The following is a 25,210-nucleotide window of genomic DNA, read 5'->3' as shown; positions in this document are numbered from 1 at the left end:
ACAGCTGACCATAGTTAATGCCAAATCACAGCTTGCAATCATAGTGAGAAGTGACTTTGTAAATGCTGATCTGTCCCAACTTTCTTTCATGTAAGCAGTTGTGATGCTGACCATAATTTGGCTCTAAAACTGAGAGGAGGGAATGTCCATGCAAGAGCAGAAGAGCACATGAGATCATTTAACTATTGTCACAGCACAATTCTTGGCATGTCTGTTCAGAAGTAATCCCACTGAATTCAGTGGATCTTATTATCAGATAAGTATGTTTAGGATTTCAGTTTTTGGCAGTCAGACAGTGTTATCTCTGTCCTTCTTCATTTGTTCTTCACTCTGGTGTAGAAAGTCAGCAACCCAGAAAGGATCTTCAGTTCAGCATAAGACAAAGAACAACTCATTTTAATTTTTTTAACAGTTGCAGTACCTGAAGAAGGAAAGTTTTGTGGAGTAAAAAGTTCCAATGGCAGAACTATCTGCACATTTATCACAGATCCAGCATGGGCAGCTGACAGAAAACTTCCCGGACAACCATCTCACCAATACCGTACGTAACAATTTTATTACCTGCTAGAATATACATTGACTTCCTTATGCATGGATTATGATGTGGAATGTCAGTGAGGAGTTGTACAAAGTCCCTTATGTTTGTCAAACAGCACTTTTAACTGCCTTCAGTTTGATAACGAGAGCAATTGCAGAATTGCATTTGAAATGCAAACTCCAGTATCATTTTTGCTAACTAAATGAATTCCATGCAATATTCTACTTTTATCTTCTTGTTACAAAAATTGAAAGGCAATTCCCTTTAGTTTTGATTATTTAGTTACCTGACTGCTGACTACCTAACTGCGGATTTTCTGAATGCTTTAGCATGAAGCAATTTTTATTTGCTCATGAAACTTTCACAATTGCAACCCAAAAGTGGGTCACGATCACTATTTTCACTTTTTACAAGCTGTGAGGAGCCCTGCAGAGTGCACTGCGAGGCTCCCTGCACACCAGCAGAAGGTAAGACGTGTTTTTAAAAAGCCCCCCTGCCCCCACAGCGGTGTGATCCTGGGGATCCCATTGCTACCTTTTCCCCCACCACCTGCAAAGACTTGTCTTGGGAGGTTTACTCCCAAGAAGCTTGAGAACCCCTGCTGTAGCCTGATCTGCATTCATTTGCCAAGCGTCCTCATCTAGAATAGCTACCCAGTCTGGGCACTATACCTTTGTATTAATTTCAATCAAAAATACCTTCATTTCAGTTTTTGTGGCAAAGATATTACTGTTTAGATTTCATAAACAATTTAAAACTAAAATTTTAAAAGTTCTCTATATGTCAAATCTTGTTTTCTCCTCATTAAACAGTGCAATAGACATTACTGTAAAATTTATTCCAATTAGATACTGTGCAACACCTTTAGGTGTTGCAGACATTTAAAAAAAACATGACATTTGCTGCATAGTGAGTCACAGAATTATCAGTAAGACGAACAAGGAAATTGCTGTGGAACCTCAGATTTAGCATGAAATGTTCCTTGTGGATCAGCTCAAGGAGATAAGGTCCAATGTTAATCTGAAAAAAAGAATTATCAGAATGCATTTTTAATTATTGACTAAATGAAAGATTAAGAGCATCAGGCTTTTCATTTTCACACATTTACTAGATGACCAGCAGTGTATGGATGTGTATGTTTCCACTGTCGCAAGGGGTTTGAAGTGTTCCATGGCCAATTGCTAACACCCCAGTGATCTCTGTTGTGCAGTGAATGTCAGAGGAGTTTGATAGAGATACATATATTGTCCTCACAACCTCTATATCCCATCCCCAAGGCAGTCCACTTTGACCAGTGGATTGGACCAGTAACATAGCAGCAACTTCTGTACCAGACTTGACAGAACATCCTGGTCTAGGACTTCTGAGTAAGCCGCATGATCAGAGGAGACAACACCTGTGTGTCTCAGATGTGGTAGCCTTTTCCTGCTCCCTTGATAACAGGTTCTGGTATACTCTCAAGCCTCCTGGACCTGAGCCCAGGAACAATCTAGAGCCAGCTACACTGCATTAGCTTTCAAAAATTAAATAAGATCTAGGTTGAATAAGATCTAGGTTAACAGGTCTTTAAATAAAACACACTAAACTATAAAAGTATTTGAATTTGAAAACAGTTTAGCATCTATCACCACATACCAGTTCATGCTTTGATCATGTTGTTGATTATTGTGTTATGGTTGTTGATTCCCCCCTTTTGTCTTTCAATAGCTATAGTGTACAGTGCGCTGACTCTTCATCTTTAGATCCTGCTGCTGAAGTTTTGCATTATTTCTCTGATCTTTCTTTGTTTTATACTTGTCTCCCTTCAAGAGACAGTAGATATTTCATTATCCATATATCCTGTTGGTCTTCCAGCAGTTTCTGATTTACACGTTACTTGGGCCCATACCTACTTAACTTTAGTAGCGCTACAACGTCAAGTGTTCCCTGACTTCACTGGGCTCTTCTCTTTGTAATTTAGAATGCATGGCATTTAGGTGCTTATGGATATATGTTTTTTTAAAAAAATTGTAGAATGACAACAGTGAAAGACGACGTCATGAGAGCAGTGATCGAAGACGCAATGCTAATCCTGCCTCAGAGTCTAATGGGCAACCACAGAACAGAACTGTGCAAGTGGTGGAACAAGATGACGAGGAGGAGGAGGAGCTGACACTGAAATACGGGGCAAAGCATGTGATTATGCTCTTTGTGCCGGTCACACTCTGTATGGTGGTGGTGGTTGCAACCATCAAGTCTGTCAGCTTTTATACACGCAACGATGGACAGCTGTATGTACCGAATTTTCTCTTGCTTTTTTCTTTTTTTGCTGTGATATCCTGTGCTTGTTTGCTTTGTTCTCTGATATAACACTGATTTTCCAAGCTTTAATTAGACATGACAGCAGGTGACTCACCAAACAAGAGTGAAATAAAGTGGGGTGGGGATAATTTCGTATGGAAAGAGTTGGACATAAAGGAAGTACTGAACTGATACATACACATTCTCTGCTACTAATGTTTCAGAATGGTAGTATTTAAATAATAACCATTTGAGACCAGATTTATTTGCTTTCGCTTTGTTCGTAGCATTGCAGAAATAGCAAGTCACTTGTTCTGTAATTCAGTCCATACCCACCAGATGGCGTGTGTATAAAGGTACTGTTTAGCACAGGGGTGCTCACACTTTTTTGTCTCGAGAGCTACTTTGAAACCCAGCAAGGCCCGGAGATCTACCAGAGTTTTTTTTACAATGTTCGCGCCATCATAACTTATAACATTTATGTGTACAATGTATGTTGGTGTACCTTGAGCCCCACTGAGTATAACAGGACTTACTCCTGAGTAGACATGCCTAGGATTAGGCTGTGAGGCTGCAATCCTAGCCACACTTACCTGGGAGTAAGCCCCATTGAGTACAATGGGCCTTACTCCCGGCGTTTCCTCCCAGAGGCACCTGAAGGGGGGGTCGGCACTCCGCGATCTACTCATTTTGCCTCGCGATCTACCAGTAGATTGCGATCCACCTATTAAGCACCCCTGGTTTAGCAGAAGTATTGCGTCCTAGGTGTGTGTGTGTATATATGTATTTTTAAATAGGCTACAATCCTGTCCACACTTCCTTGGGAGCAAGTCTCATTGAATGCAATGGAACTTACTCCTGAGTAGACTTGCATAGGATTGGGCTCTTATTTGCTGAACTCCCCATCAGTGTTATAATTAGAAGATTTTACTGGATTTAAGTGCATGTTTTATATGCCACAGATTTCATTTTTTCTTTTTGTTCTACATTATAGTATCTACACTCCATTCACCGAAGATACTGAAACAGTTGGACAAAGAGCTCTGAATTCTATTCTTAATGCTGCCATCATGATCAGTGTCATCATAGTCATGACCATACTTCTAGTTGTACTTTATAAATACAGGTGCTATAAGGTGAGCCTGACTTTACTGAACTGTGATATCCCATTCAGTACAGAGGAAAATGATGAAACCTCTCCCCTTTTTGTTCAGAACCTTTCCATTGTTTGGAAATTAACTACTGTTCCACATTACATCCAAAACTTGAACTGTGGTTTATTTCCAGCCACAGGGAGAAAAATGGGGAAAAACAGACCAGAATCAAAGCATGGTCTCAGATCCTAACTGTGATTTGAAGTAAACCAAAGTTTCTGAATCTGGAACATATTGCAGGACTGTGGTTAACATCAAAATGAGTTGGAAAGGTTGGCTTATCACTGTTTTTTGTCTTGGAACTTGGTGTGTAATTTCACAATAGTGCCTTACTATGAAATTCTGTCTGCCTCACTGTAGAATATTATGTCTTTCATTTTAAGTGAGTGAATTTTGTCTAATTAGGAATAACTATGAGATTAGGAGGGGAAGCCAACAGTGCTTTAGTTCTTTTCTTTTTGGAGAGCAGGGGAGATGCTATCTGTTTATATTACCCTAGGGTTTGCCTACCCAGTAGTAAGTCCCATTGTGTTGAGTAAGGCTTATGCCCAGGAAAGTGTGTATAGGATGGCAGCTTAGAGAGAGTGCAGTAGTGACAACAGCACCGTTCCTGCCCCTTCTCCATTTGCTCTTAGCTGCCACCCCTCCCTTATCTCTCATCTCCTCTCCTCCCCCCCACCCGTTCCAACCAAGAGAGAATCGTTCTCATCGGTAGTAGGATTCTATCATGATAATCCAGTGTATGCTTACTCAGAAGTATGTCCCATTTTAGTTAGGTTTTAACCTGCAAACTGACAAATCAATTAGTGTGGGTGCAATTGTCAAGTGAAATAGCAGAATGCTTAATCAGAATTCTAAATACCTGTCCTGACGTGCTGTTATGAAACTTATTGATGAATTTGTTTCTTTGTGTGGAACACACTTGGAAAACAAATGTTGGATGTCCAAAATATGTATACATCGTAATAACATGATCAGAGGGCACATGATATAGCCATTTTGCTAAGTCATCTCAGCCTGAGTGACCATTTGGGAACCCCAGGTAAACCTTTCAATTACATGGTGAAAGAAAGGGAATCTATGAATGTAATATTTAAATAAGTATACGTAGTGGACGTAGGCCTCCCTTCTTCAAGAAAATGTTTGTTGCTGGAATGCCTTGCAAATATTCAATATTATACTTGAATTATCAGATAAAGATTGCCTATTTTTAAGAAGGTGAAAAAAGTGTAGCTGTGAGCCAAGATCCTTACACTAATTAGTGCAGTTTGGGTTACATTAGTGTATTTTAAATACCACCACCCATTCCCCCAATCAGCAGATATTATTAGTCCTCAGCTTCTGTGAGGGTGTGTTTGGCACGCTCTAAAGAAAGCAGCTGATTGGGTAAGAGCACTGAGCATCAGGAAAATTATTATCTATTTATATATCACTTTTCAGCAAAAATATTCACAGTGTTTTGCACTGCAAAATGTAAGAAAGCCGTTGCATGCATACACAGTATGCCAGTTGGTTCCCAAACTTCATGAGCAACAGGCTGCAGCAGAAAGAGATGCAGAAACTCCTTGTGCCTAAATGGAATGCTGCATGCAGCCTTTTGGATACTAGCCAGTAAGCATGATCCTGAAGTGAAAAGTTTTTTTCAGGATTTTTGACCACATTCAGCAGGTTTAAATTCTCCTAACGTTTCACCCTCACATGGGTAGGGCATTATCAAAGGACTAAAAACTCCTGAAAAGTTAAGAATTGTTTAAAAAAAAAAAAAGTTAAAGACTTTTACCAGTAGATCAATTTTTAACTTTTCACCCTACCCATGTGAGGGTGAAATGTTAGGAGAACTTAAATCTGCTGAATGTGGTCAGAAATCCCCCCAAAACTTTTCAAGACCACCAAAACCTCAGTTCCTATAATAAGTATGATAACTTCTTAGGAAATCCAATCTCTTTCAAATATTCATTTTTGAAACTTGTTAATTTTTAATGTCTGGTCTAACAAGGAAATCAGCATTGGTGTGTTTGTGTTTCAGGTGATCCACGGGTGGCTCATCGTTTCATCTCTCTTTCTGCTTTTCTTTTTCTCATTCATTTATTTAGGGTAAGTTCACAAAATACTTGATCTTTAGAGCTTCCGTTGTTGGCTTGTTTGCTGCCCTTGTGAAAACCTCAAAGTGCATTAGAAATAAAGATTCCAGAGGGGAACATGGTTTGTACAGCCATTTTAGAATAAAAGAGATGATGATGTTGACTGAATAGCAGATTTCTCATCTATATTTGTGTTTCATAGGGAGGTTTTTAAGACCTACAACGTTGCCATGGACTATGTTACTGTAGCCCTCATGATCTGGAACTTTGGTGTGGTGGGAATGATCTGCATTCACTGGAAAGGCCCTCTCCGACTCCAGCAAGCATATCTCATTATGATCAGTGCTCTGATGGCTCTGGTGTTCATCAAATACCTTCCTGAATGGACCGCCTGGCTTATCTTGGCAGTGATTTCGGTGTATGGTAAGATACTGCAGCCAAATACTATTCTAGAAACTATGGTTGCTTATTTTACTCTTGTGTTGGAGCAAAAGTATTAGAAAACAAGAATCAAGAGGAGGACTGTTTAACTTATGACCTCTTCAAGACAGAAAACTTATTCTGAGAGTCTTTACCCTGATGGGTTGTTGTGTCTCCATGTATGGATCTTTCCTTGATTTGTAGTTTCAAGCTGAGTATTTGTTACTCTTTTAAAAATGAAAAATATATTGCAAACTCCCAGTTTTTTCAGTAGCTGCCTTCTCCTTTTTTAAACATTTAGGGAAAATGTCCATTTTGGGACATAAGAAGAGCCTATCTAGATCAGGCCAAGGGCCCATCTACTCCAGCTTCGTGTATCTCACAGTGGCCCACCAGATGCCTTTGGGAGCACACAAGACAAAAAGATTCTGTTGCCACTCCCTTGCATCTGGCATTCAGAGATAGGCTACATCTAAAACGCAGAGGTTATGTGCAGTCCTGACTTGTAAACATTAAAGCATGCACCTTTGTGCCCTTAAAAAAAAGAACTAGGTTTTACCTGGCTGCGAGGCTCTCCAATCCCACCAGCCCTCCTGCCTATTGTTTCTATGGTCACTGTAGCCCTATGTAAACTGAAAGTGTACGCTATACAGTGTGCACCAATATTCCCTCTGAGGGGTTCATGCTGCTGTGTGGCAGCCCAGCACTGTTTTTGGATGCGCAGTGATGATGCCATACATTATCATCAGTCTTTTAGAAATGCCCAGGTCTTCGAGCTGTGCAGCTGAAAGGGAACAACACTATACACCCAGTGCTGCTCTCTGGCTGCACTTTGCAGGAGGAAGTCTGTACTAGTAGAAAAATGTGCTCTTGGGGAAATTTTGTCCACAATTATTAATCTTGCTGATGCATCCCAGTAAACTTTTGAGAAACCTTTATACTCTCTGAAAACACAATTTGAAAATCACTGCTGTGCTCTTACAGTATTGGAGCTTGCTGTGCTTTGGGAACAGGCTACACTTTGGGAAAGGCTGGTACAAGTCCTTCCAGACTTGGTTGGAACAATGATGCCTTAACTGTACTGGTCTGTAGATGGAGGACATTGGTACGGCTAAGCTCTAAGGTCACTGTCAGCACCAGTTCATGCTAGGCTCTCAGGTACTTTGCTCTGAGGGATCCCAGTGTATGGATATGGCAGGGTCCCCCAAGACGTCCCCCTTTCCCCATACAGCTGGGGGTGGAAGACAGAGGTGTATTCTCTTTTCCCTCCTCCGTGCCTCTGTGGCTTCCCTCAACCCACCTGCTTACCTCTGGTGACATCATGGGAGAGCAAGTGAGTAAGCCACTTATCCAGAGGGGACAATGTGGGGAGGAAGAATTGCTGATGAGAGTCTCACATGGGCAGCTTCTCCTTTTGTGAGATGTACACATAACAGGTTTGTGAATGTGACTTACTTTTTCCCTAAAATAGTGACTGTTTGGAGAATCCAAATGACTTTATAAACACTCTTATTTTTCTATACTTCTATAATGATCAGGAACATCTACAATGTTCCATTATGCAATACAATCATGTATCCTAATTTAAACTTTGTACCCAAAAGCCACTTGTTACAAACAAAAGGCTTAGGAAATGCATTCAGCTAGTATTAGCATCTAGGCTGAATTTGAGAATTGCCAAGTCACATGGAAATGTGCGTTTGCCTCTGTATAACAGATATAGTGAAGAAGCTTTGTTCAGCAGCAGTTGGTGGTTTTCAGGCTATTGAATTTCAGTGACTCCTGATATAGTGTTTAAGAAATAGCTGCTAGCATTTAGCCCTGGTGATACAGGGAGGTACCTGTGAGTAATAATCCTCATGTGACTCTGGAAATTGTTGAGTAATGCTTAATAAAAAAAAATCCCTGGAAAATATACTGTGGCCTGTACATGTTGCCAGGGTGATTTAATCTTTGATATGTGAGCCAATCCTAATGAATGCCCAGGTGTTCATATGTTTTGAAGACTGCCAGAAACAGCAGCAGGGGCAGGACCATATCAGCCCCAAAGGCCACAGTGGGAACAACTTATTATGAAATGGATTACACCATTATTTGCAAAGTCTGTTCTGGGAGAAATCTTGTCTTGCCAGTTAAGTCAGTGAGCAGGGATACTCAGGCCTTCTGGTACTTATGAAACCCCATAAACTGAGTTTAGAAAGGGGGAAGCTGAAAACATGTTACTATTCCTTGCTAAAAATCTTTTATCTTCACAGCTATAAGAACTTATAGGCATGAACAATTAAAGTAGCTGCTGCGTACATGGTATTCGCCCTTGAGGTGGTGCCAAATCTGTACCGAATCCCCAAGCTTGCCTTTTAAGCTCGGAGGAGTATTTTGCTCATCCACTGCTTAGGAAGAAATATCTCCAAAACATTTTAAGCATTTGTTGTTCAAGTATCTCTCTAAACCTTTTGCAATACTTCCTTGCAACTACACCTAGGTATGTCTGAGGAGAGGGAGCTGCAAAGTAGAGAGTGTTTCTTTCAGGCTACTGAAGACTGACCTGGGTGCAGCTCACTGTTCTGTGGTGTCCTGCTTAGTGCATTGTGGGCAAGGCTTACTGTTGAAAGCTGGCAGGATATTACAAAATTCTACATGATTTTGCTCACTTTGACTGGAATTCAAAAAACCCTGCTTATTTGCCTAAATTATTTTGGTGTTCTCATATGATTTTGTCAGTTTCTGATTCCAGCCATAGTTCCATAGGCTGTGCTGGATGCTAGGCTTGGTTCCATGCTGCTCATAGGTAACTTTTGAAGATAGTGGGGCTTGCTGTAGGGATCCTAAAGAAGGCATATAAGCCATGTTGCCTTTTTGGGATGCCAGCCTTTATCAGCAAGACCTGCTCCACACACTGCATATTGTCTTTCCATTTGCATGGTTAGGGTTTGCTGCAAACTGTAGGCTTAAACAAGACGTAAGCAGGCTTCAGTCTTCTGGTATCTACTTTGTTAATATAGAGTCCTAATGGTTATTCTACATAGGAACCCTACTAAAAATTATGGGTTTTTAAAAATCTATCTTGGTATGTTATTGTTAAACAAAGGACTGGATTGTAGCCATATTGATCCTGCAAAACAAAAAGAATCCAGTAAATGGTGCCTCACAAATTGTTTCAAAAAATTATATATACATTTTATTAATTTCTAATTCATACATAATTGTAGAAATCCTGCAACAAACTTTAAGGGAAGCAATTGAAGAGCTGTGTGGATCCATCTCAGCACACACATTGGGGGATGTCTGCAGATTCCTTAGTCAACGATGCTTAGATGCCAATGGGGAACATTTCAAACGCTTGGACTAATTCATTAACTAATTGACTGGGGGATCAATCCTATCCAACTTTCCAGCACCGGTGCAGCTGCAGTGCAGCCCCGAGGTAAGGGAACTAATATTTCCATACCTTGAGGAGGTCTCTGTGACAGTCCCTCAACTGCAGGATGGAGCTCATGCCCCATTGGCATGGCTGCACTGGCACTGGAAATTTGGATAGGATTGGGCTCTGGGTCAAGCAACTGCTTCTGTGTGCACCACATGAGATATACATGTGAATTATGTAGTATCATATATGTGTAAATTATAGCATAATAAATGTGACACTGAAAAGCCTGTGTACATTTTCTTGAGACATCTTGTGTTGATTAGAACTATAACTGTTCAAAAATACATGAGATCCCCCAGTTTAAGAAACCATACTGCCGAAGTACAACTTTTATTTTTTAACAACCATGTCTGTCTTTCAGATCTGGTTGCTGTGTTATGTCCCAAAGGCCCTCTTCGTATGCTAGTTGAAACGGCTCAAGAAAGAAATGAAACTTTGTTCCCAGCACTGATTTACTCATGTAAGTATATGAAGTTGAGATTTGTCATCTCATGCCTGTTCCTGAACTGAGAAACATTTTTAGATGATCCACCTGATTTTCTGCTGAAGTACGTGAAGCTAGATGTGTAGCTAAGTATCATGTTTTTATTTCCTGGAACTCAAGTCTTTGTTTGCTTGAACAAAGCTTGAAATATTAGCTATACAAGACGTTCCATGATAAAAAGAACATTTTATGCTCTCTTAAAAGGGGCTGGAAGGCAAGGAAAAGGTTTTGATCTGGTCAGAACCTCTTGGTTTTGAAAACACTTGCTCAGTTTACAACATTTCTCACTGAAAACAAAACATGTCTGAGTGAATAACAAGACCTATACCTTTTGAAGCTCAGGTACTGCTTGAAGCTGCCCAGTGGCACTGCCACCTCCTTGCTGGGTGTGGGTGAGGGGAGCTCCCAGCATGCTATACTCTTCCTATTTGTTTGAAACAGGATGGGTGTGGAGGAAGGAGGTGGTGCCAGCTCCACATAGGAGGGACCAGGCTCCAGTTTGTTGCACTCCCTTTCCTTGTCCATACCCTGAGCAGGTGGCAGCTTCTTTTTTTACTCCTCTGTGAGTGGCACTGGGAGAAGAGGTAGGCTACCACTGACCCAATCCTCTTCCCACTTGCTCTCATTGGAGAGCCATTCGAAGTGGTTTGCTGGATGGCATGCAGGAGGGGGGCAGAGGTAGTCATGGGGCAGGGCATCCCTTGTAAGTTCACCACTTTTCCCCAGTGTGACACAAGCCTTCACGCAGCATCATGGGCAAGTTGGCCCTGATCTGTTGACTCCAGTATAACTTTCAGAGATATATTGAGATTTGAATATATTGAGACTCCAATATATTGGCTATTGAGACTCCAATATATTGGATATTGAGACTCCAATATATTTCAGAGACAGAGCATACCATTTTCTTCATCAGTGCAGGATCACACTTTCAGAGATATATTGAGATTTGAATATATTGAGACTCCAATATATTGGATATTGAGACTCCAATATATTTCAGAGACAGAGCATACCATTTTCTTCATCAGTGCAGGATCACATTCTGCTACTTCATGCAGATATAGATGCCAAAATTATTTTAGGATTGATTACAAATAAGTTAAAGCATACCATTTTCTTTGGATTTTGCATACAGCTTATACGGTAGATATTTGTCTATAAGGTAAGAAATTTCTGCCAATAAATCAATCTTAGATCATCTCCTTGCCTTATCTGTGGGTCACTCAGGGGTCAGGCATGTCCCAGCAGCCAGGAAAAACCCAGACAAGAGCAAGAGGACATGGAGGAGGACAGAGTGTCCGTCTCTAATTTCTCTCCTCCTTCCGTCTGTGCTGTTCCATTACACAGAAGGGGGGAATGGCACACAGTACTGCATAAGCACCTTGTTAATCTCTTCAGAATCGGTGGCAAGGCTCAGATTCTTTCTCCCGTCTCAATCAGGCTACAGGGCAATTTGTCTCCAGGGCAACCAGGCTCCAGGCAAGCTGCAGCCAAAGTTAATATTTTCGTTCCTCCTGAGAAAAAAGTAAGCCAGGATTTGAAGCTTCTGTTTAAATCAAGCGTGCTTTGTTCTCTTTGGCAAGATCACACCTGATCCTTCTGCACCCTCGTCCCATTTTGCAAATGTTTGGCAGAGGTCTGGTTTTTTTAAACATCAGGATGTAATCCTCATTTTCATCTGAAACAAAGTCCAAGGCTACAATACTTTAGAATAACACCCATGGAAAGCAATGGGTCTACTTCTGAGTAAATCAGGTTGCAACTATGTGTAGCTGCGCTTGCTAATGCTCAGTCCTTGTTGCATCTCTCTGCTGCGAATTGAATTGCAGACTCCCAGTTATTTGTTATATGTTGTATGTTATATGTAGAGTATCTGGCTTGACACACCAGGCACCTTAGATTTGATTAATGGTTCTACTGGTATGTTGTTTACAGTACATTTACTCTGATAGTGTTTGCAAAAAGGTTGTGAAGAATAGAATTTTCAAAAGTTAATGAATAAAAATGTATGATCTTTTACTATATTTTAAATAGAGACTGTACAGTTCTTAGGTAACAATTACTGGTAGATTATTTTTCAGTATCTAGCCTTGGGTAAAATCAGACAAAATTATAATCAGTCACCACCCCTAAGCTTTTTTTTAAAAAAACACCCAGTACTGACTTATCTGAGGGTCACAGAAAATTCCATGATTTTTGACTCAGAACCTGCCCTCGACTTATCTGAGATCAACTGTTGCTCAAGTATCTATGATAAATTGACCAGATTGGTTTACTAATGAATCTACCATTCCTCTCTCCTTCACACTTGCACTACTAAATAAAAAAATAAACTTCATCAAAGTAAACACTTTTTCTGATTTGTAAGTTTTCCTTTCAAATTAGGACAACATGACAATGTTTTGCTTTTTAGCTGGTGTGTCAATTTCAGCCAAATTGCCTTCTGATTTAATTATAGCTGGGCAGCTGACATGGGAAGAAAACAGCAGTCCTCTTGCATCTTTACATAATACCCTGTAATCAGTTTGTGCATCCTTCTGTCCATGTACAGTGTTTCCAACACAAAGGAGATCTGCAAAAAATATCAAAATTTTGCTTCTTTGTAATTGGCCAGTGGCAGAAAAATAACATGATTATGACATGTTGCAGTTAACCAGGAATCTCTTGTTTTTCTAATAGCAACAATGATATGGCTGGTGAACATGGCTGAGGAAGATCCTGAATCCCAAAAGACAGCTTCCAGAAGTTCTACTTATGATAAACAATGTGAGGATTTATCTTTCCTTCTAATAAAAAAAATCAACAGTCCCATGCTGATTAGTTCAGAAGCAAAACAGGGCCACTGGCAAACTTAAATTTATCCATTCCTGGGGAAATTGCAAGATATGCAGAAGATGTGGAGAAAGCTGCTTTGAATCTCTGTTAAGGAGATAAAACAGAGTAAAAAGTTGTAAATAAATTCTTTCAACATCAACACCCCCCACAACTTGCCCCAACTTGCACTGGATGCAGCGCAGACCCACTGGCCTGATTGCTTCCAGTGCATGTTAGGATTGTGCCCTGAATTACCTTCATGGTTTGATTTGGTTTTGTTCTCAGATGCTTTTACAAAGATACACAGGCAGCATTCAGGATAACTCTCATATGTTTATAAAAAAAATTAATCATATACTGGGATCAATACACTGTAATTTTATTAAAAATAACAATGAGATGTACAAAGCCTAGTTTTGTAGGGAGTTGATCTCTTGAAGGCTCTTCCCATTCTGGTTCTGTGAGGCTTCTTTCTAATGTTACTTTCAGATTACTGATGAATTCCACTTAAGGGTGTAAACTTGCAAAAAAGACAATGTAATTGTTTTTCTTAAATTTTACCTTAGATCAGTGGTTCCCAAACTCCTGGCAGGAACAGAAGGGGTTTTTTCCTACCTTCTATGAGCAGCACCAGCCTCTGAGGGGAGAGGTACAGGAAACTCCACAGGCTTCCTCCACAGGGTTCCTCCACAGCCCCACAGGGTTCCTCCACAGGGCTCCCAAAGCCTCCAGAACGGTAAAAAAAAGCTATTGGAACCCACTTCCAGTTTATCACAAACCTAGAAGTGGATTCCGATCGCTTTTTTACAGTTACTAAGGCTTGGGGAGCCCTGTGGAGGTGTTTCATCAAGTTGTGACCCACCAGTTTGGGAAGCACTGCCTTGGATTGATCAAGCATGTGTGTTTTCACTGAAACACAAATCTATTTATTTAATCAATTGTTACCTCAACTTTTTCTTGGTGAGAGCACACAAGGCAGCTTACAGCATGTAAAACAGTAACACAATGATAGATAAAAACGGTAAAACGTTAAAAACAGACATCACCAAAGCATGGGTAACCATAGCCAGGTCTGGACTATCATGTATGTTTGTAGCTGTCAGATCAGCTGAATCACTAGTATGTCATATAATTCTTCATTAGTGTGTATCATAGTATGTTAGCACAATTCTCAAATGCATACAATGCAATATGTATTTATTATTTATTTACTTAAAAGATTTGTATTCCACCTTTCCTTTGCTGGAGCAAATGCTCAAGGCGGCTCACAATTTAAGATTTAAAATGTATAATGTATAAAACAAATTTTTAAAAAATTGGAAGGGAGGCAACTTGGAAGGGGGCAACCATAAACCAAAGCACCACTAAGAGACATAGGAGACAGACAACAACACATCACACAAACTCAAGATGGAACAAAAACATCTTGAGCCCTTACTGAAAGCCCATGTTACCAACTACAATGGATCACAAAAACCAGAAGGGCAGCATATATTTGTGTTTTTACACATTCAAAAGTCTTTCATTGGTGTATTGATGGTAGTATTGTCCTGTGATCATATTATGTTTGAATGTTAAGAACCATTCTGAGTTTCTGTATCTTTCAATCACAGCAAAGCAGACCCAGAATCAAGGTGCAGAGACTGATGATGGAGGCTTCAATCAGGAATGGGAGCAACAGAGAGATAATAGGATCGGGCCTCTGGAGTCAACTGCTGAAACACGAGCTGCTGTTCAGGCCCTCCCCAGTCATTCTCTAGCAAGTGAGGACCCAGAGGAGAGTAAGTAACATTTCCAGATAAACATGCATTAACTTTCCAGACAGCTAAAAGAGTGTGCTGGGCTTCTGTTTCAGATTGTTCTTGTCTGCAAACTGAGGGCTGCTGCAAAAGGAGCAGCTGTTGATCTTTATGTAGACTTTCAGAGACACATCTTTGCAGTAAGAAATTGAAGAATGATGTTTCATATAAGGAAATGCCAGTTCAAAATTCCATTTGGTTGTCGTTCTTCAAAATGATCTTAGTAACTGAGAGTGAAGCATAGATGCTTCAGTCATTGCTAGTTTGTAATCAAAGACTATGAGGAGGCTGTAACAGTACAGGTTGTGCCCCATTGTCCATTGGGGTTCCACTGTGGATAAAAAAATCAGTGGATACCAAATCAGTGGAAAAATAGCTTTATAGACACACTTCCAGGTTTCTTGCCCCTCCATTGTCGCCTCAAAATGCATTGGTATAGAAGCTATACCTCATTTGGCCACTAGATGGGGTGAATAATAGAATCTAGGGTAATGAAGAAATTTAACAGCAGGAAGGTGGGAAATTGGATTTTTGTGCTTTTTCCCTTGTTACAAGGTATTTAAAGGTGGACCTCAGTATCAGTGGTGAGTAAAATCAGTGGATACCAAGGTCCCACCTGCATTTGCAGGCTGTTTGTGTCCTCTCTTCAGTTCCATGTGTGGATACAAGATCTGTACAAACGAGATAGCAGTTGATACTCCCTTCAGCCCAACACAGTGTTTGGGGCTATCTAGAAAAACAGGGTTGCTTGACAGTAAGAACTGTTATGAATGTCTAATAAGGACAATTGGGTTTAGGAATGAGAATAAAAACTATTACTGTACCTCAAAAGTATTGAAAGGGCATAAAGGCACTGCTTAAGTCTTATTTAATGGGATGAAAATATAGATACCCTCCTGTTTTCTGTTAATTGAATGCTATACTTCTGAAAGGCCTGCCAAGCCAATCATTATCATAAAAATAAATCTAACTGCTTTTACGGTAGAACCATAAACTTAAGTTTAATCACGATGATGCACCATAATTAGACACATGTGCCTTTAGAAAAAGAAATCATAATAAGAAGTTGTAAGAGACAAGAGACCCTGGGTGTAGATTTAAATGCTGATAAACTATCATTTTAAGTAAAAACTGCAAACTCCAAGCAAATTATCTGCTCTCAAGACAGAAAAAACAGAAGCTGTCTTTTACTAGGAAAGTTGTAATCAAATAAAATACATGTTGAATGTGGCTTATGTTTCATTTCTTTGGATTTCTCAAAGTGATATATTTGATAACATTCTCAAGGCAGAAAAAAATTACTAGGAAGCATAGTAGCAGCCTAAAATCATACTTGTGGCAGTTGTAAGCGTCTGGCTAAGCAGTAAACCATCATTCTTGGCCACACTGTTGGGCCCAGTACTACTAGCCCTCCATTTCATGATGCAGGGGTGATAACATTGATCTTGACACATGGTCTGAGACTACTGTCTGCCTCTCCAAATGGTTATAGTCAGCACCAGCTGTCAAGAGTCTACCAGTGGATCTCCAGCCTTCCATTTCCACTCTGTTTTGAAGTCATGCACCTATTTTAATTGGCATTCCCTTCATCTCTTACTTCCTGGTATCCTTGTTGGGAGAGTGTTTTATAGATTTTGAATTTGGGTAGCTGCATTTTCCTGTCTTCTTGGATCAGCTTCAGAAGAATAATTTTCAGGGCTTTTTCAGTTTCTAATCTTTTAGTTCTGAATGGAGTTCAGTTGAAATCCCACAAATTCAGAATGTTTGCTTCAGACTTTTTCTGTTGCGTCTATTTGATATGGAAATTCTGTTTGTATTACTTTGTATAAAATTCTGTTTGCCAAACATAGTACAGAGCCACTGAGTCAAATGATTGTAGTAACCTCATGGATGGATGCTTTTATGTGTCTTGTTGGCTCCTTGGGTTTAACAAGTCGATAAGAGCAGAACAAAAGGTGCATTGCATGTGGTGGTTTTAATTTCAAGGTTGAGTGACAGGTGTAATTTTCAGTCTTTGTGCTTCTTTTCTTTTCCAGGAGGAGTTAAGCTTGGCTTAGGAGATTTCATTTTCTACAGTGTTCTAGTTGGCAAAGCTTCCGCAACAGCCAGTGGAGACTGGAACACAACTTTAGCCTGTTTTGTAGCCATTTTAATTGTGAGTATGCCATAATTGTAGTCTTCCACTCAGTTTCTTAGTAGCAAAGCAAAGTGATTACAGAATTCAAAATGAATTGCAAATTCAATACAAAATGAATTGCAGAATTCTAGAGAAAACCTGGCTTCAGAACTTTGTTAGTTCATTTTGATCTGTATTGCATCTTCATTACCTCTGCCTTATAGTTTTGTTTTCTGCATATGCAGCACTTGATTCATGATGTGAATGTGTGTTGCCCCTTTTCCAGAAACAGATGGGTGGATTGTGATGGTTTTGAATGTGAAATGTAGACTTGGGTAATGAATTTACATACTCCGTTTCATTCGGATATCTTCATGATCTCTAGATATTCTAATACAGTATTTCCCAGTAAAGAGAGAGACTAGGCAAATGAAAGCAGATGAATGGACTAGACAGAATCATTAAATATAGACATGTGGCATGAATATGCAAACCAAGTGTCATGCCCTTATCTTTATTTGCATGAGAGAAACTGTCTTATAAAGATGAAGTATAATCCATCTGGCTTAAATCAAAAGCCATTTCCATTGGTTAATAATGTTATAATTCTTTTTGTTTACATTTTTCTGTAAGGTATCTGTTTTGATCTCTTTTCCCAAGAAAGATCTGTTGGAGCACTTTCTCTTTTTTTCCACCTGCCGAGTCCAACATCCTTTCCGGTTTTGGCAGGCTCTAGCTAGGACTTTGGACATGAGAGTTCCAGTCTTTCAGAATATATTTTTCAGAAAGTTCTCAAACTTTGTTATTGAAAATGGACCCAGAAGTCATAAGTTTTCAGGTTGACCGCAAGGGTTCACTGGATGGGAGGACTGTACAAGTCAGTAAGGAGCAGTAGAACCCCAACCCAAGTAGTTCAGTGTCTGACTAAACTTCCAGAGGGTTAGCCAAAGTAGTATGTGGTAGCAAAAACAACATTTATTTCAGCATAAGCTCTAGTCCTCAAAAACTTATCTGGACATAAATTTCTCAAGCTTTAAGGGGCTAAAATAGATTTCTTTCTAGTGTCTGAAATTTAATAAGAAAAATCTAATTTAAATTTTTAAAAAAGCACCAAATGAAAACCAGTTATGTACTGAAGCCAGGCACTTGCTAGGCATCCAACCAATCAGGAAAAAGGAATGAAACAGCATTTGTCAAGAAAAGCAGTGCTTACTGTGCTAGCCAAGAAAATAATACTGCTATTATTTAACCAAAACCTCTCAAGCTCTGAGGCTGTTAATTAGGGCTGCCTCATTATAAGAAATGGATTGAGTTTTTTTCAAAATACATACATAAATAAATACTTGTAAATAAAAGTATTCTTTCTATAACACCTTTTTTTAAAGTCTCGTAAAGTTGCATGGGTCCCAATAGAGTCTCATTTTAAAAAATGGGTCCCATTGCTAAAAAGTTTGAGAATCTCTGTATAGGGAAAAAGGTAATTTACTGAAGAATATCTAATGCAAGTAGTCTTTCATTAAAAAAAACAGTCTGTAATATTTTGTGAGTTGGAATTCCATGATCTAACTTGTGCATGCCTATTTGTCTTTTTTTTCCCCCACAGGGCCTGTGCCTTACCCTTCTGCTTCTGGCCATTTTTAAAAAAGCCTTACCAGCTCTTCCAATCTCTATAACCTTTGGGCTTGTTTTCTATTTTGCCACAGATAACTTAGTTCAACCCTTTATGGACCAGCTAGCATTCCATCAGTTTTATATCTAGCACACCTCAAATTGATTTTCTGTGGACATTTGTGTTGACTGTAGCAAATATGGGAAGGAGAAATTGGTTCTCCCCATTTCTTAAAAGAGCCACTGTGTTGGGTACTACTGGATTCTTGTCTGCAAAACAGTCTTTTGACGGATGGGTTATGGGGCATTGTCTTCAGCAATAGGAGCGATACATCTTTGAAAGGACCATATGTACTAAAGAGACCTATGCTTCCACCAGCAACTAACTGCTAAGGATAGTGATTCCCCCAGCGCCGCCCACCACTGCTGAAGAGTGCTGTTGAGAATTTCTGTGAAGTTAAACAAAGGGGACTGGTAAACCAGATCAAACAAAGCTGCCTGAACCATTTGAAGAGTCAGCCTGGCTCTGGAATATCAACTATCAGTACTTGCATTCTGATTCCACTATCAATTACTTGGACAGCAACAGTTGGACTATGGATGAGAGGATTTATGCCAGTTGTTCTCTGTGCCTATATGTGCTTCATGTTATTTTTTAAAACTCTAGCACAATAGTCTGCGTGCAAAATGTGCAAGGTCCTAGCATTCTTCAGCACAGGACATACATGCTGATTCTGCTGCCAAAATATTTCTTGGATTCAGTTTGTAGCAGAAAAGTAATAAGATCATTGAGTCTAAATTTTTTTTTGATGCTAGCTAAAATGGTATTACCCATTTCTAGAACTCTCCCACATACACAAAATATAGAGAATGCTTATTGTTCTTTTTCAGCATTATAATGAGCTCTAATTTATTTAAATATTAAGAGTTAAGAAAACATGAGGTACTGAAAGATGCAGAATAACAATGAGATACTTAAGAGTTGCTTACCATGACCAAAAACATGTTTCTAATTTTTCTTTTTTAAGCAAATTAAGGAATGTTCAGGTTTCATCTTGACCTTTTGTTTTCAAAATTGTAATTGTTTGGTATGGGGGGGGGGAAATCACAATATAAAAAGGGTGTGTGTGGTGTACTGTAAAAGTTAAGAGAAAATGTTATATTGTCTGCAGAGCCCGTGTTTTGTACAATTACCATTGTTGCCAATTGAGGTAACTCTTAGAAGAGGGTTGGAAGAGCTTGACCCTGGCTGTTTTATATTTTGCTTTTGATGTTGAACTTCTTTTTAAGAAATGACACAATACCAAGAGGCTCAGTCTCCATTCCCAAAATACTACTTTCAAAAATGGATGTGGGCTTGGTGAAGGTTTAATTTTTGATTGAAGGCTGATTCCAACATAATGTTTACCTCCACAGGACAGCTATGGTGCAGTTTTTGTAGAAGCATTCATAAGAGAAACATTACATTTGAGCTGGTCTTCCACATGGATTTTTTAGGCAAGTTCTATAAACAAATACTGTTTATCTGATTGACCTTGCTCATATGAGCTGTGCAGAAAAATTCATGTGGATCACCATTTCTTGGATAAGATTTTTTAAATTCTCTATTGAGAATCATTCCAGAAGTACTCCCATGGAGGTGTATATTTTGTCAGAATAAGGCCTAAAACTTAACACACAATCTCATATGACCATGCAAGCTCTGTTGCCTTTTTGACTGTTTCATCTTGAGTGCCTTGGGAATGTTGGCTGCACTATGCTTCCATGTAAAAATTGGAACATTTCTGTTGTAATAAGATGTTCTTGCCCAACTAGTCCTGTAGCATTGAGTGATTGTCAATTGCCCATTAAATTCAATTTGGATAAGCATTAATAAAATGAAAAACATATAATGTTAGTCAGAAATAACTGTGTAAATAACCGTTCATGTTCCCTAAATTATTTGAGGTATACTATTTAAAATTAGTTCTTGTGTATCAGCTGCTTAAGATATTGGTATTTTGTTCATATGTTACACTGTTCCTTGCATCAGCATTCAAATTTGAGAGAGTAGTGTCAGTGTATTTAACTATAGAAAACACGGTCAGAATCTGATACAGCGTAGTCGCTTTCATCCAATAACTAAATCTCAGCACTACAGAAAAAAACATTGTATGTGCGATGTTAGCTGCAGAATCTAGTACTTCAGTCAGCTCTCACAGAATCTAATAAAAGTTGTTCCAAGAATTTGAACTGGCTATTAGATAATTGCTTTAAACACAATTGATTTGTCTTCCACAGTCTAACATTGCACTAAGTCTGTAAGGTCTATTTTCAGTGAGGTGGTAAAGTCCTGTGGACTCTACCACTTCAGCCTGCAAATGGGACTTGCATGTTCCTCCACACAATTCTCCCATCCCTCTCCACATAGAAAACAAGAGTGTTGGGAAGGAAGGATTACTTTTCCTAACATGCTAGTTTTTCTGCATGGAGAGAATCATTCTTCCCGACATCTGCATTTCAGTATGAAGGAGATGTTTGGAGATATGCCACGTGTGAGTCCCCACCTGCAGTCTGGAGTGGTATACCCCAGGCCCAGGTGTAATATTTTGCAGCGAAACTCTCTTTATTGCACAGGAATAGTTATGGTGCAGATTATAGAAAAACAAAATTGGCCTATGGTATCCAAGCTTTATTTAATTCTCAAGTTAGTAGATTCAAGAGGGCAAGTTGCTTTTGCATCAGTGGAAATAAAGTCCAACAAGCTATATAATTTATTCTTGAGCATACATCTGAGAAGTAGAAGATGCAAAAGAGATTAAAACTTAAGACCACCAGCAATATCATGTAAGATGTTAGACTACTGTCTCTTATCCGTTGCCTGCTGAGTAGCACTGAGGTAGTTTGTGGATAGTATCCAGAAGTGAAACTTGGGCACAAGAGGTTATATCAATAGAACCCTCATCACAAAAGTCCTGGATAGTATAACTCAGAAGAAGATAGTTTGAGAACTCTTGAAGATATTCTGTACTCTTCTCAAGGGGCAACATTTCTTTGGCCTTGTCAGTTATGCCCATCAAATTTGAACAGACTACAGAGATTGCTTTTTAAACTTGTATTAAGCTGATAAACTTCTTAAAATTTACATAGATTGTTTAAAGAACTGTTCACTAGCAGAATTTCAAAAAACCCCAAAATTGAGAGTTATAGGAGTGTTTCAAGACCATAAAGATTGGGTTTTTCCTCCGTTTTGTAATATTGGAACTTACTACTATACTGGCAGACGAATAATACAAATGGGAAAGATCTGTGCTAATAATCTATAGTAAACTGTATTATAAAATTTAGAATGAGGCATATCTAAATTTCAGTGTCACTAATAGCCCAAGTGGCTCTTAAGATATTGGGCTGATACAGCTTATTCAAAACCCTTGTAAATTACCAAACTTTTAAGAGCTATAGCAAGCTGAAGATACCTGAACTTTCTTGAAGTACAAGGCATAGTCTTATCGTAGGCTGATAAGATCTTGCTTGGATGTTGAAGCTGGAATTTTACCTCCATATATAAGTGAGAGAAACATATATTGGGAATCTGATAGGGAATTCCAGGATGGATTAAAAAAATGTCTCCAATTTATTGGAGATTTATTTTGGCAGCTATGCGTAGACCATTATCAAGAAATCTACAATACTTTATCTGTACAGTGGTGTGATCTTGTCTATATTGGTCTGCTAGTGGGAATACTGGAACTGGACTAGAATTGGATTCTTTTACATGTTAGCATTTTTTTTACAGACACTGGTTTGTACTTAATCTGAACTGAATGTGAATAAGCCTTTTAAAAACACCTTTCCAATTAAGATATAATTTTGATAGGTTATTGCAATTTTCCCTGTATTTATCAAATTATTAAAAATAAAGAATGCATGGATCCTATGATTTTTTCATTTGTGCTTCACATCCTAGAATGTTAGGGCTGATGTAATCTTGAACAGCTTTTAGTCTAATATTTGTGTATCTATCAACTATATAAACTCCTCAGCTATTTAAATTGTTATCTATGTTGTGATACACCACTCCATGGTTGACAATAAGCATAATTTTTTTTACTCCAGATGGCTCAAGCAAGTTGTTTTTGCTTTACTTGGAGTGAGTTAGAGTCTGCTGACTTGTCAGACAATCTTTCCCACTCTCCTAGCATAAAAATCTTGAGTACAAAAGCATAACTAAATTAGAAAAGGCTACAGTGTTAGTTTAGGAAAAGAACTGACTAATGGGGGGGGGCAAGAGAAGATAGAAGTTTATAAAACTCTGCATTGTGTGGAGAAATTGGATGGAAGAGAGGGAGAGGGCTGATACTAGAAGCTGCGGGTCAGCCAATGAATGATTCCAGATGGACAAAAGGAGACACTGTACTACTTCACATATAAAATTAATTTATGCAATTGTGCTGTAACAAGCTGTAGTGACACTAGTGTAGATGTCAAAAACTAGCCAATTCATGGAAGATGAATCTCAGTGGCTACCACTCATGGCTATACATCTCCCCAGCTGTCACACATGCAACTTTCCTTTTGGTAAGCAAACAGATCATCTCTTGCTATTTGAAACTTTCTGGTATTTGTATAGGCTTTTCACACCTACATAACCTTCTGTTTGCATTTTTTACACTTATTCTAGTTTGAATTTGGCATTCATGAACATGAATTACAGAAACCAGGCTTCTCAGTGCAAAACAGCCAAGGTTAGTTGAGACTAACTGCCCAATCTTAGGCATTTTTACTTACGAGGCCCATTGATTTTAAGCCATTTCTGCCCAATGTTGCATGTATACAACGGGGATCAAATGTGCACACCTGTGGGCTGGGCAGAAATGGTTAATGTGGCTTACTTCCAGGTAGTCTGCAGCTTACAGTTAAAATTTTACTCATGCTTCCTTTAAGATCAACTTAGAACTTTCCAAGTGAACTTGCATAATGTTGGACGGAAAGGTTGCTTTTCTGCATGTTTCTGTCCAACAGTGGGATGGACTTACAAGAGTGTCCATAGGCTCAGGCTTCAAAGTCACCAGTTTAAATTATTGTGGTCCATGAAGCTTTGTCATAACTAACTTTGCTGGATTATCTTTAGCAATGTGTAAGGATCTTATTCACAGGTGTTTAAAAGTCTCATGTGTCAAAGGAATAATTTCTCAAATGTATTGGTTACAAAATCTCTTTATAAAAGCTTCCCATTACATAAATTTACAAACCCTGTCAAAGCTTTATTCTGAAGCCACAGGAGACATAATTAAGGCATGAAGAAGGCTATACAGAAATTCTGAAAGGCAATCTGTCTTGAATTGCAAAAATAACCTTATTTGGATAAAATGTGTATAGATCACTTGATGGGAGGGGGGAAACTGCTTCACAAGCAGTATCTTAATAAAATGTTTGTTTACAATTTTACAGCAACAAAATATGGGAAAGTTCTTCAGGCAATTATACACTGTTGGGTGATTTCAAACTGGAATAAATTAATTCCTTTTGTGTAGGTGGTGATCACCAAAATAAAGGATGGAATAAAAACAGCTTCAGCACATTATCTTGCAGGACTGCTGAGACTGGGGACTTGCTACTAATGGAAGCTTGTAATTAACATTGCCTAATACACTAAACCTGTTGGCAGATTGAATCTTTGTTCGTCTTCAAAATAGGCCCTACTGAATTTCAGTAAATCTCCTGGAATGTGATGCGCTACCTCTGGGCTGCTCTGTTGCTATGGCATATCTTGTAGAAGGCACAACAGAAGACAACTCCCAGGTACAATCAGCTCAACCAAACTGCCCTGGAGCACCTCTGGAGGGTCTCAATCAGGTTTTTATGGGTCTCTGTGATGAATGCTGTGTTCTCTCACCCTGCTACCTATTTTTCCTTGTTTTTGGACACTTCTAACCCACCCATCCCCCAGAAGCTCTGTGTTGGCTCAGCAGACTAAAAAGTGGTTGGAACATATTCTTGCAATATCCTTTGCCCTTGAAGATGAAAGATCATTTTCAACCAGTTGTGTATTTAAGTCATTATGTCTGCAATAACTAACCCTCCTACTGAGATTGGCATTCGCCAACCAATTGAGCAGCCAAACCTGTCTGCCTAGGTAAAGGGGTGGGATGGAGTGACATCACCTAGGTTACTTGAGTTCAAGCACAGGGGTGTGTTTGTTTCTGCCAGGTTGTATATGATATCTACAGTTAGTTTGTGGAAGGCGCATTCATATACTCTCCAGTGAGTGCAGGGTTCTTGGGACAATGTAGGAAGATAACACTAGATGTGTTCAGGAATTAATTTTGTTTGCTTTTTTTTCATTTGAAGCTAGTCTGCAAACTTCACTGGTTTTGCAGTACATTTAAATTTTGTGTGCTTTGCTCTTGAGTAGCCTACCAGATTCATCTGCTGGGAATTATCTGATTGGTCAAGCTTTTTCTTTTCATCCATCCAGCCAATTTCAGGAGTTTTTCATCAACCTGC

The 25,210-nt window shown here is 39.1% G+C and overlaps 1 protein-coding gene across 1 annotated transcript in view; it reads left to right on the top strand.

Annotated features, from left to right (window-relative positions):
* PSEN1 (presenilin 1) overlaps window positions 1-22,640 on the top strand; it is a 32,960-nt gene extending 10,320 nt beyond the window's left edge. Inside the window, exons 2-11 of the mRNA XM_066639131.1 lie at window positions 413-541; window positions 2,552-2,808; window positions 3,813-3,954; window positions 5,999-6,066; window positions 6,256-6,476; window positions 10,262-10,360; window positions 13,067-13,153; window positions 14,815-14,982; window positions 17,037-17,155; window positions 18,720-22,640. Coding sequence (XP_066495228.1) covers window positions 458-541; window positions 2,552-2,808; window positions 3,813-3,954; window positions 5,999-6,066; window positions 6,256-6,476; window positions 10,262-10,360; window positions 13,067-13,153; window positions 14,815-14,982; window positions 17,037-17,155; window positions 18,720-18,875 — 1,401 coding nt within the window. The 5' untranslated portion in view covers window positions 413-457 and the 3' untranslated portion in view covers window positions 18,876-22,640. The remainder of the gene's footprint in view (window positions 1-412; window positions 542-2,551; window positions 2,809-3,812; window positions 3,955-5,998; window positions 6,067-6,255; window positions 6,477-10,261; window positions 10,361-13,066; window positions 13,154-14,814; window positions 14,983-17,036; window positions 17,156-18,719) is intronic.
* The last annotated feature ends 2,570 nt before the right edge of the window (window positions 22,641-25,210 follow it).

The sequence above is a fragment of the Tiliqua scincoides genome, chromosome 1 (assembly GCF_035046505.1).
Source record: "Tiliqua scincoides isolate rTilSci1 chromosome 1, rTilSci1.hap2, whole genome shotgun sequence".
NCBI classification, from domain to species: Eukaryota; Metazoa; Chordata; class Lepidosauria; order Squamata; family Scincidae; genus Tiliqua; species Tiliqua scincoides.
This window is presented reverse-complemented; position numbering and strand designations above follow the sequence as displayed.